Raw genomic sequence first — 12,604 nt, forward strand, 5'->3', positions numbered from 1 at the left:
GGCAGAATATTTTCCCATTTATGTCATTATAAGCCTCAATCCAAAGGCTATTTCTTCTTAGATAAAAGCAAAATACTGCAGATGCTGGAAATCTGAAGTAAAAACGGAAAATGCTGGTAAAACTCAGCAGGTCCGGCAGCAGCTTTGGCTGTGAAGAAGAGTCATACGGACTCGAAGCGTTAACTCTGTTTCTGTCTTCACAGATGCTGCCAGACTGCTGGGTTTTACCAGCATTTTCTGTTTTTATTTCAGACTATTTCTTCATGGTAACCCTCGCTCATTAACTTGCTTGGGTTAAAGCAATTAGTGACTGTCTTATATCCTGGATCCAAGTAATATAGAAAACTAATAATATGACATCAACAAATCTTTTTTGATAAAATTAATGTATTTTGTGTATCTGCTCTGAGTGCCTGGAATTGATCCAACAAAGGTTTGCATTAGATTTTTTTAAAAATATGCACGTTATCAATAACATGTGCCATTTCAGTCTGCTGCCTGATTTTCTCCCCCACTTTCCTGCGAGGGCTGACTTGTACTTGGGAAATGTTCCACAGATGCTGCCTGGTCTGTGGCCCCTCAAGCAAGTGGCCATTTGTTATGTGTGAATCCAGACAGTGAGCGTTCTTCATCGATTTGAAAGTGGGGTCATCATGGCTGAGCCCCAACTTGCTTTGCTTCACATGTACACACAAGTACTACTTGTTAGACAACAGTGAGGAGTGGCAGATCGTACTGATTCGTTGCGGTTATACCCCCCCGCCACACACACACACCTTTGCCTGAGACACCCGGTTTCTACTGTCCTTACCAATTTCTCTCAGGATGGCAATAGGGAACTACAGTCAACTTCAATTCCCCTTGGTCTAGGGAGTGAGTAAAAACCTCATTGAGTATCCAATTCCTGATTCGTTCCCAGAGGTCCATATGGGAAAATGCACATTATAGATGTTGTCTGAGGACATGGTAGCATTCAGCAAGGGTACAACTGTGGGGAATATCTTGCAAATGCTGAAAGTCTGGGTTTACATGTGAATATAGGGACTTGGGAAAGGCAACATGTGGGTGTTTGACACCCACCAAGCATCGTCCCAACATAAGTGAAAAAAATAAAAGTGAGAAGTAAATTAATATAATGAGTCTTCTAAGGGGCATTGAGTACAAGAGTAAGGAGGTCATGTTGAACTTGTATAAGACACTAGTTAGGCCTCATCTGGAGTACTGAGTCCAGTTCTGGGCACCATACTTAGGAAGGATGTGAAGGCATTGGAGAGAGTACAGAGGAGGTTCACAAGAATGATTCAAGGGACAAACAATTGTAGCTGTGAGGATAGATTGGAGAGGTTGGGACTCTCTTCCTTGGAGAAAAGAAGACTGAGAGGAGACTTGATAGAGGTATTCAAGATCCTGAGAGGTATGGACAGGGTAAATAGCGAGAAACTGTTTCTACTCAAGAGCACATCAAGAACGAGAGGGCACAGATTCAAAATGATGGGCAAAAGGAGTAGAAGTGATGTGAGGAAAGAAATTTTCACCCAGAGGGTGGTTGGAGTCTGGAACAAACTGCCTGAGAGGGTGGTGGAGGCAGGTTTGATCTAGGTATTCAAAAGAGAATTGGATTGCTACCTGAAAATAGAGAATGTGCAAAGTTACAGGGATAAGGCAGAGGAGGGGAGTAGGTAGAATGCTCTTTCAGAGAGCCAGTGTAGACTCGATGGGCCAAATGACCTCCTCCTGCACTGTAAAGATTCTGTGGTTCTTTAACTGAAAGGAATTTTGAAGATCTAAAAGTATATAAAAATCAATTTTAATCTACAATTTATAACAGCGGCTGTGGTAGTCATGATGAATAGTGTTTTGGTTGAGAAACCTCTACTTATCATTACTGGCACACACTTGTTTATTTTGAATCACATTTTCTTCATTCATAGATCATTAGGACAAGCATCTCAGTGGAAAAATGTGAGGCAATGGATGTATACCCTTAAGGCAATGTGGCTTTAATTCCCTCTGTGCAATATTTTTAACACATTATTAACACTTCTGTTTAAATTAATGTTAATGCAGTTGTTGGCCTGTTTATTTTGAATGTGTTAAGAACCCAGGCTGGAATTAATGTAACAGCTTTAATAGCCTACACAAAAATAGAACACAGAGGGGAGTAATGATATTGGTGTTTGGTAAATGAAGAAAAATAAGTGACAGAACGGAAGGAGAAATGATGAGTGGTGCAGAGTGAGTAGGAGAAAGTGAAATAGCCACTATTTTATAACGGTTTCCATTTTTTTGTCAATATTGTGGATATAGAGAGGTGCAGAGTAACACTCGTAAATGCATTGAAATTCCTTTTCAGTCATATTTTCTTTCTGCAGGAGGAAGTGGAGATGGTGGTTTCCATGGTGATAGAGCAGGCCCGTGCTCTTTCTCGCAGTGGGATGAAAAAGCACCTCCGTGTTCTCCCTATGTATGCAGGGCTGCCTCCTGGCGAGCAGATGAAAGTCTTTGAAAGAATGTCCCCTAACTGCAGGAAGGTGAGATTGCACACACACACATCTCTTGTTAGAAATAGCTAACAGCCCCCAGTCACTTCTTTATATTTTCTGTGCCAATGTCTGTCCTAAGGTGACCGATTTCAGTTCGGGTGAGTGTGGAAACATTGCTGTTGGCCTCTGAGCTAACGAGTGCAAAATCAGCAAGGGTTCCAGTTCCTAGTCACCTTAAAGGACTGTTGGTATCAGGAGAGGACAGGATCAACTTGGCAGTGTTGTTTTCTATGGTCAAATAGTCTGCCTGCACTCATTGACCAGGGTAATAATATGTGAAGAATTGCTGAGGTACTATAAGGTACCCAGTGACCTTTGCACCATACCCTGTCAAGGGACCAACACCTTTAAACAAAGAAAGAAATTACATTTATATTTAACATTTTATGTCCTCTAATGGCTTTTTTTAATTCATTCATGGGATGGGGCGTCACTGGCTAGGTCAGCATTTAATTACCAATCCTTAATTGCCCTTGAGAACTGAGTGCCTTGCTAGGCCATTTTAGAGGGCATTTAAGAATCAACCACATTCCTGTGGGTCTGGAACCACATGTAGGCCAGATCAGTAAGGATGGCAGAGTTCCTTCCCTAAAGGAACCAAATAAGTAGAGCCAAACAATTTTTTCCTGTTATGTTATGTTATGTTATGTAGGGAACGAAGGAGATTAAGGGAAGATTTGATCGACGTGTACAAGATTATGACAGGTTTGCATAAGGTAGACAAAGAAAAGCCGGCTGATGATACAGGATGAGGGGACACAGATTTAAGGTTTTAGGCAAAGGATGCAAGGAGAATGTGAGGAAGAAATGTTTAGCACAGCAGCTGTGAATGACCTGGAACACTGCCTGGAGAGTGGTGGAAGTGGAGATGAGCATGATTTCAAAATGAGGTTGGATGGGCGCTTGTGCAAAATGAACTACGAGGATAGAATGGGGGATTGGGACTGACTGGATTGCTGAGAGAGCTGGCATGGACTCAGGGGGCTGAATGGCCTCCTGTCCTGCTATGACTCTGTGAAATGCGGCAGCCATTCTGCACACGGACAGTGTCCCCCAAAAAGCAACAAGTTGATCTGTTTTGGTCATGTTGGTAGAGGGCTAACTATTGTTGATCTGTTTTGGTCGTGTTGGTAGAGGGCTAACTATCGGGCAATATTTGAGAACTCTCCTGTCCTCTTTGAAAATCTTGAATGGGATCTTTAATGAACCGGCAGATAGGAACTCAGTTTTAACATCTCAGAAAAACGCTACCTCTGACCATGCAGCACTCCCATAGGGATGCACTAAATTGTTAGATTATGTGCTCGAGTCCGGAAGCGGGGCTTGAATGCTAATACAGTACTGTACTGTACTGTACCACCACTGCACTGGTTCACTGGCACAATTAGTAGGCAGATCAGGTGGCCATCAGAATTATTTTAAATGGGTACAATTTGTGGACATTATCCCACCTGTGCAGATTCAGCACTTGGGAGAGCAGCGGAATAGAAAGTTGCGAGGAAAATTTAATGGATAACCCCCACAAGCTACAAAAATAAATATTCCCTGTACACCACAAGCCAAGTGACTTGTTCCCAAGTTCAATGCACATCCTGTACACTCTTTTGTAGTGCAGTACTTCACAGCGCCAGCATATGGCGCTGTCCCCTTGCATCTTGTAAACCAGGGACAGTGAGGAAAACCAGCATTGAATCATGATCATGCAATATAGAAAGAGGCTGTTTGGCCTGTCATGCCTGTGCTGTCCAATTAGCCTACTCCCCTAGCTCTTTCTCCATAGCCCTGCAAATGTTTTCCTTTTTATGTATATATCTAATTCCTGTACGAAAGTCACAATTAAATCTGCCTCCACCACCCGTTCAGAATCGCGCGTTCCAGATCGTAACCACTTGCTGCGTAAAAACAATTCTCCTCAGCTCGTCTCTGATTCTTTTGGCAATTAGCTTAAACCTGTGTCCTCTGGTCACTAACCTTCCTGCCAGTGAAAAGCCTCTCCAGGCTCTCCCCATAAACTGACGTTCCTCGTCCCTGGCAGGCTTCTAGTAAATCTCCTCTGCACCTGCTCCGGAGCACACCCTTTCTAAATTGTGGTCACCAGATACTCCAGTGATTTAGAAAGATTTATCATAACTTCCTTGTTTCTGTACTTGATGCCTCTATAAAGATGCAGCGCTGGTTGTATGTTTCTTCCTTTCTCTTCACAGATAGTGGTGGCCACGAACATAGCAGAAACTTCGATCACCATTAACGGGATTGTTTTCGTCATTGACTGCGGCTTTGTGAAGCTGAGAGCCTACAACCCCAGAACAGGTATTGAGTCTCTGGTGGTCACCCCAGTCTCCCAGGCGTCTGCGGCTCAGCGAGCGGGGAGGGCAGGTCGAAACCGCTCGGGAAAGTGCTTCAGGCTGTGCACAGGTGAGAAAGTGTCTGTGAGTCGCATTAGTTTAAAGCAGCTCTTGAGTCTCGCTGGATCTGACAGTTTAGTTGGACGTGAAACCGAGTCTCGCAGGGGCAGGTGAAATAACAACCAGCATTTAGATAGCGCCTTCAGCATAGTGAAACCTTCCAAGGTGCTTCACAGGACCATTATCAGATGTAATTTGACATTGAGCCCCCATAAAGAGATATTACAGCACAGGACCAAGGTCAGAAAGTTAAGTTTTAAGAAACTTCTTAAGTGGTCTTATTGTTGGGGGAGGAGACGTATAATGGGCGAGAATCTGATTTGGCTTAAACTGTGCAGCCCTGATGGTAGAATATTCCACTGAAGTCCACTGTCTTTGCTCATGTATCAAGTTTGGCCATTTAAAACAGGCAAGAACTGATGCCTGTGGAACCATAACTCAACACAAGTTAAGTCTGTAGTCATGAAAAAATGATAAATTGGATTGTGGAGTTTGGGAGTGGTAGGGTGCTTAATTGCTGAATGGTCTACAATTTACTTTATTTCCTGCAGGAACCTGCTGTGACACAGTTTAAATGTATGTACTAGATTGCAACAAAAAAAAAACCTTTTTAAATCTTTATTCTGACCATCACTGGGGCCATGGACAGTCCATACTTATAGGAAAGTCCTTTAGTAAAAGCCAATCTCAGATTATAAAAGTTTATTGCAGGTAACCTGAGTATGGAATGAAAATGTAGCAATGCTTTAATATAAGATTGTACCATGCTGGAAAATTGTAATTAACTGTTGACTACATCAGCAGAAGCTTGGAGTGGTGATGCTAACTGATGGATTGTTCTTCAGGAGTTCTCTGAGAGCCTGCTTCTTAAGGACTATCTAACTATCTATTTTTCTTCCTCTCTCAATTTTCACTCCCCCTCTTCGGAAGCAGGACTCTCGTTGGGTTACTGAAAGCCCCCGGCACCTCAACCAAGTGCCTGTTCATTATGTGAAAGCTTAGAAAGTGAATGTTGGCAGGCTGTTCAACTGGAGGTGGATCACAGCTCAACCTCCACTTACCAGTAGGAGGCACTGGATAGCGATTGGGAGGGGAAGCTCGTGCTGATTTATTTCCCCTCCACAGGATTACTGAGCCCAGTTATCAGACTCAGCAATTGCTTCGCCTGAGATCAGATAGGAGGAGATTTGATAGAGGTGTTCCAAATCAAGAATAGTTTTGACAGAGTAAATAAGGAGAAGCAGACAGGTCAAAAACCAGAGGCAACATGCTGTACGTTGTTGTGATTTGAATTGCCCTGCCTGAAAGGGTTCTGGAAGCAGATTCGGTCATAACATTCAAAAGAGAATCGGATAAATACTTAAAGGAAAAAAAAGACAAAAGGCTATGGGGAAACAACAGGGGAGGGGAATCAATTGAATAGCTTTACTGAAGAGCCAATACTGGCATGACGGGCTGAATGGCCTCCTTCTGTGCTGAATGATTCCATGAACTGATCACAGATCAGGTATTGAACTGAGGACTTTCAGGTCTATGTGACTGAGTGTGGCACTGGGCGATGCATCCATGCATTTTTTTTTACAGGAAATTATTTTTAAATATTTTATATGAAAGAAAATAGATCTTCCAACACTATTTATTCACACACTCACATGCACCTCCCCTTACAGCAAGGGATCATTGATAGTAATCAGGAGAATGAAATCCTGGATAATTTCTCCCTGGCCTATGGAAGCACCAAAGACCATTGTACCAGCCCCAAACTGCTTCCCAAGGCTGGGATCAGTATTTTGAGTGTCAAGTTGAAAGGACGCAGAAGACATAAGCATTCTTTCTTTCACTGTACCTCCTGCTCGTGGACTGAGTACACAAGAAAGGTGGCTGGCACCGAGCAGGGTGTATCTTCTCTAGCAGAGGTGTAGCCCAGCTGTTACTTTTATACAGGACCATCTGTTTAAGCCTGACCCTTCCACTGCTAGCTGTGTTGAATCTCAATGCTTTTGCTTTCATGTTAGACTCTCTGATTTTTAGTGCGTTAATGCATTTGTAGGAAATGTCTTTGTCTGCCTTTTCGACAAAGGTGTTAATCTGTTTATTTTAAACTGGGCTTCACCTTTGTTAATATAAATAAAGGAATTCCGTATTAATGCTGAATGAGTTTTTATATTGATACTGTACCAATCTAAAGGATAAAAGGAATCTCAGTGATAAAATAATAGACCCTCCTGTCTTTATTTTACAAGAATCATGGTTCCAGGTAGTGTGTAATAATTCAAATGCAGAGTTAAACATCACTGATTGCCCCCAGATTTGTGGACAGTGAATTAAGCGGCTGAAATTCGTGACTTACTTTGTGATATCCCAGTGCAATTTCTGTATTTCTTTCCATGCTCTGAGACAAGTATTGAGGAACTTAACCAAGCCTCCTTGGACACCACCTTCCAAACCCACAGCCACTACTATCTAGAAGGACCAGGGCAGCAGACATATGGGAACACCACCAGCTGGAAGTTCCCCTCACACTCACTACCCTGACTTGGAAATATATCGCCGTTCCTTCACTGTCACTGGGTCAAAAGTCCTGGAACTCCCTCCCTAACAGCACTGTGGGTGTACCTACGTCACCGGGACCGCAGTGGTTCAAGAAGGCAGCTCGCCACCACCTCCTCAAGGGCAACTAGGGATGGACAAAAAGTGCTGGCTTAGCCAGCGACACCCACACTCCATGAATGAATGGAAAAAAAATATGAAGTATCTCCCCTTGTTATAGAGCTAGCTGTAGGCAAGAAACCGAAAGCTCTCATTTAGCTTTTTGAAGTTTCAATGTGCAACCTCGGAGTTTGAAGTGCCGGCTTCAGAATGTTGCTTATGTTTTTTTCTTCTATCCCTTTAGAGGAAACCTTTGAGAAGCTGCCGGAGTCCACAGTGCCAGAGATGCAGCGCAGTAACCTCGCTCCAGTCATACTCCAGCTAAAAGCACTGGGCATTGACAATGTGCTGAGGTTCCATTTTCTCTCTGTAAGTAATTACTGCATCTCCAGATAACATCCACTTATTATCAAGTGAATAAAATCCAGAGCATGAGGCCTGCGGAGCTGAAATGTGAAGCTCGGGGATTAAGCCTTCCGACAGGAATTTGTCACACCCCATAAAATTAGGCCAAGAGCAGCTTGCTATATTGCTAGTGGCCGATTGCAAGGAGTAGCTTCAGCAGAGGCTCTTTGAATCGGGAAATGGCGCAAAGAGTGAGGGCTCCCACTTCCTTACGTTCTCGCCTCAGTTTAAAGTTATAAAAGTTTCAGGCAAAAATTTCAGAATAAGGTGATTTCCCCAGCATTGGAAGGGCCCTCTCTCCACTGGGTCCCACACGCTGCGACTCTGAAATAGGAACGGAAATTGCTGGAAAAACCCAGCAGGCCTGGCAGCATCTGTGGAGAGAGAGATACGAAGTCAACGTTTCGAGTCTGCAGGACTCTTCTTCAGGGCTGCAACTCTTGTGTTGACGTCTTGCAGCTCTGGAGGGGCAGAAGAGAATAAAATACTCTCACTGCAGAGGCAGGTATGTCTAACTGACATGTTACCGTTGCATTCTAAGGAACTCAGGATTAACGACTGCGTATAAGCAGCACAAAAAATAATTTTATGCAAAGCACTGCAATAATCACAGAAAATGCTGGAAAATGCTCAGCAGGTCAGGCAGCATCTGTAGAGAAGGAAACAGTTAAATGCTGGAAAATACTCAGTTAAATTCTGTTCCTATCTCCACAGATGCTGCCTGACCTCCTAAATGTTTTCCAACATTTTCTGCTTTTATTTCAGGTTTCCAGCCTCCGCAGTAATTTGCTTTTATGTTTAAGCGCTGAGCTACCAGAGAAAAAGGAATGCTTACCATCTACAGTAATTACTGTCTATTTTAAGTAAAACACAGCAGCCGCTGCGGCACAATTATTTTGTGCTGAAAGTGACCCTGGAACCTCATCCAGAGATGATAATTATTGAGTCTTATAATGAAGAGTGAGGCATATCTTAGAATGTTATAATGAGAGTTTGGGACATATCAGAATGTACTATGTGGGACATATCACAGAGCGAAACGAAGCATATCAGAATGTTAAAGAGAGGTGTGTGATATGAGGTGGGGCATATCAGAGTTTTAGATGTGTAAGGCATATCAGAATTTAATAGTAAAGAGTGTGGGGCATAGCGCAGTGTTATAGTGAGAGATGGGGGAGTATCAGAATGTGACTGTGAAGCATGGGGTATATCAGAATGTTATAGTGCAAATGTGGAATATATCTGTTATAGTGAGAGAGGTTGGGCATTTCAGGAAGTGTTGCAATGAGAAGTTGGAAGCATATTATAATGCTATGCTGGGAGGTGGTGGTGACATTATTGGATTGAGAAACAACAGAGAAAATAAGTCCTTCATTGCCTGCAACTTTAAGAATCCTGTAATAGTTCATACAATAAACTTTAAGTATGGGTATAAACTATGGGGTTGTAATAGCCATGAAACAAGTCAAACACTTTTATACTGTATCTTTTGTTCTGTTCACAGCCTCCCCCAGCCCAGTCAATGGTCCAGGCACTAGAACTGCTTTATGCACTAGGAGGTAAGGATATATTTGTTTTTGGGATTTCTGACAAAATTCACCTTCTCTGTAGTCCATTTTTAAAAAGAAGTAGGTAAAATTCTTTTAGATATGAAACATACCCAACATGGAACTCAAGCACATTGTTTGGTTTTGATAATTAGCTTCGGACACCTGCTACCTGCCTGGTCAGGAGTCAACTCGCTCTAATCTGAAGACCAACCACTGATTCTCCTGCCCGCATGGTAGGGGAGACAGAATGAAGTCTGCAAGGAAACAAAGCCATTTTGTTTGATTATCCATTAGTTTCCTTATTTCCTGTCACGATAGACCCACTGGGTTATAACATCTGTTATCGGTGGCTGCTTCCTACAAGCTACATTTTATAGTTTGGCTGATATTCACAACATAGGGGAGAGCAAGCACTTGCACAATTCTGGAAGTCCTTGATATGCATGGGTTCACACAATACCTGGGAATAGAACCCATCCAGCAGGTAATTAAAGTATTTGGCACTGATCACTGATAAAGCCATTCATCATATTCCATAGACTCTAGTTGATTGACATCTGTGTCAGGGGTCAAGATGCAGATTGGGGCACTGTTGGGGGCAGGGCTAATGGTTCTCTGTGTACTTGTGGATGAACAGCTTTATGGCCAAGAACTTCCAATTGTTGGTTTACAGTAAGCTTCTAAGGCTCTCCTCAGCAATCAGTCTGAAGCCAGCAGGGAGACAGCTACATCAGTACCAGCATTTTAGTATTTCACAAGTGAACAAGCATGCTTTAAGAATCACTTTTATCTTAAGAGATAGAGCAGGAAAAACAGCTTTGTTAATTTGCCATTTTGAGGAGGATAATAAAGTTTGTCACTATTTTTAAGTATAATGTTTGTTTGTTTACCTGCTTAATGTTAAGTAAACTGTTGCCTTATATTCTGAGTCTTGGTCAGATCAGTATATTTTCCACATACTCAAGGAGAGGAGGCTGCCTGTTGGCACAGGATCTGTTCTGCAAATTAGAATACAGTGTCAAGGATTTACTTCAGTCCCTGAGTGTCTCTACATTAGCTTGGGTATTAGGCAGAAAAAGCAATACACTGCCCCATCAGAGACATGGCAGCCACTTACATTGATACTGAACCCAAGTAATAAATCTAGCATAAAACCACAAAAACATAACAGTATTCTCTTTAAGGGGGAGATAGGTGGTATCATTTTAGAGTTAAATTGACTCCAATGGGGCAGCACATTGGAGTAACAACTGCTGATAGCACCATAAACTCATTTAATTTATGAGCCTTAAAGTAAAACATTTCCGTCCAATCTAGGCTTATATTGAACCCAGACCTTAGAGGAGTATTGTTCAGTCTCACCATGATGCTCAGTTGCCTGGAGAGAGAGCCCATGATCCGAATCAGCCTTGAAAGCTCACTGGCATCTTTACCGCTTGCAAGCTTTCCATTACGAGAACGTATTGAAGGGAATGAGAGGCTACATTTTTTTTTCAAAGTTAGTTCGTTTCTGGAAACAAATTAATAACTAAATGTCGAGAATGATAGTCACACAGCCTTTGATATGTTTCCCCACAGGTATACCACATCATTAATTGCAGAATTTGTTCTGTGTGCCATTTGCAGGCTTGAACGATCAGTGCTTCCTTACTGACCCTCTTGGCCTACGCATGGCTGAATTCCCTCTGAATCCCATGTTTGCTAAAATGCTCCTGGAGTCAGGTAAGCCTCTGCACCAGCATAGTAAAGTGTACAGGCATTGGCAGCCCTGTCTTCAGTTAAGCCCCAAGTTCTGGAATTCCCTTCTTAAACCTACCCGCCTCTCCACCTCTCTCTCTCTCTCTCTTCCTTTCAAGACACTCTTTAAAAAACCTACCTCCTTTAACCAAGCTCACTAGGCGTTTTATAAATACAAGTTGTTGCTGTAGAAGGATTGTTTTTCTCTCTCTCTCTCTCAAAGGAAAGAGTCACCATGATTAATATCTTATGGTGTGGCTTCAAAGGGGATTTCCAGCCCTGTTTGCGTAGATTATTTAACAAATTGATAGAGTGTGGTGGAGCCAGAATCAGTCGTGGCTTTCGAAAGGGAATTGGATAATTGCCTAAATTTTTAAAAACTGCAGGGCTGTAGAAAAAAGGGGGGGACTAACTGAGTTGCTCTGGAAAGAAAACTGGCATGGACAGGATGTCCAAATGGCCTCCTGTGCTGTAATCATTCTATGTTGCTCTTGACCAGACTAGGTGAGGAAGGAGGAAGAAAATAATTATTCACTGTGCAATTATTTCACAGCTGTGGACATTATAGGGCTAATGTTAACAATGTCCTCCTACCTGGTAGGGAACTAATGGGATTGGGTCATCTGTTTCACCATCAATGGAAAGCAAAATGGAGCCATTCTGAACCAGACACTGCAAAGTGCATGAACAGAGCCTAATTCATCCTTTGTTGAATACTTTCTGCAATGTTGTTGTTCACATCTCTACAGACTGCCAAACCTAACACTGAATTTGCAGCCTATCCGCCTCTACAGAAGTGAAGGCTGAGGGAATGGCCAAATAGAGGGCTTTAAAATTATGAAGATGTTTGATCGAATAAACATGGAGAAGATGTTTACATTTGTGGGGGAGACCAAAACTAGGGATATAAATATAAGATTGCCATATATCCAGTGAAGAATTCAACAGCAACTTCCTTTTATGCAGCACCTCTTACATAATAAAACATCTCTAGGCCCTTCACAGGAGAAACTTCTTCATGTAAAGAGTGATTAGAATGTTGATCTTGCTACTGCATGGAGTACTTGAGGTGAATAGCATAGATGCTATAAAGGAAGCCTAGGTAAGCCCATGAAGGAGAGAGGAATAGAAGAATATGCTGATTGGGTTAGATGAAATAAGGCGGGTGGAGATGCTTGGAGTACAAACACCTGAACTAACCAGCTAGGCCGAATAATAGCATGTGTCCATTGCAATGGTGCCCTACTGCAAGGGCTGCTTATCTCCAGATCCAATTCCAAATACATAATGGAGAGCGAGTGAGTGTTTGAAAACG

At 42.5% G+C, this 12,604-nt stretch overlaps 1 protein-coding gene across 2 annotated transcripts in view; it reads left to right on the forward strand.

Moving 5' to 3' along the window:
* Positions 1-12,604, forward strand: part of dhx35 (DEAH-box helicase 35) — a 59,763-nt gene that overhangs the window by 33,675 nt on the left and 13,484 nt on the right. Inside the window, exons 11-15 of one of the 2 annotated variants that reach the window (XM_078554965.1) lie at positions 2,373-2,531; positions 4,748-4,958; positions 7,842-7,966; positions 9,507-9,561; positions 11,179-11,274. In XM_078554965.1, coding sequence (XP_078411091.1) covers positions 2,373-2,531; positions 4,748-4,958; positions 7,842-7,966; positions 9,507-9,561; positions 11,179-11,274 — 646 coding nt within the window. The remainder of the gene's footprint in view (positions 1-2,372; positions 2,532-4,747; positions 4,959-7,841; positions 7,967-9,506; positions 9,562-11,178; positions 11,275-12,604) is intronic. The other variant, XM_078554966.1, reaches the window with a different exon arrangement.

Source organism: Cetorhinus maximus, chromosome 13 (assembly GCF_964194155.1).
Source record: "Cetorhinus maximus chromosome 13, sCetMax3.hap1.1, whole genome shotgun sequence".
NCBI classification, from domain to species: domain Eukaryota; kingdom Metazoa; phylum Chordata; class Chondrichthyes; order Lamniformes; family Cetorhinidae; genus Cetorhinus; species Cetorhinus maximus.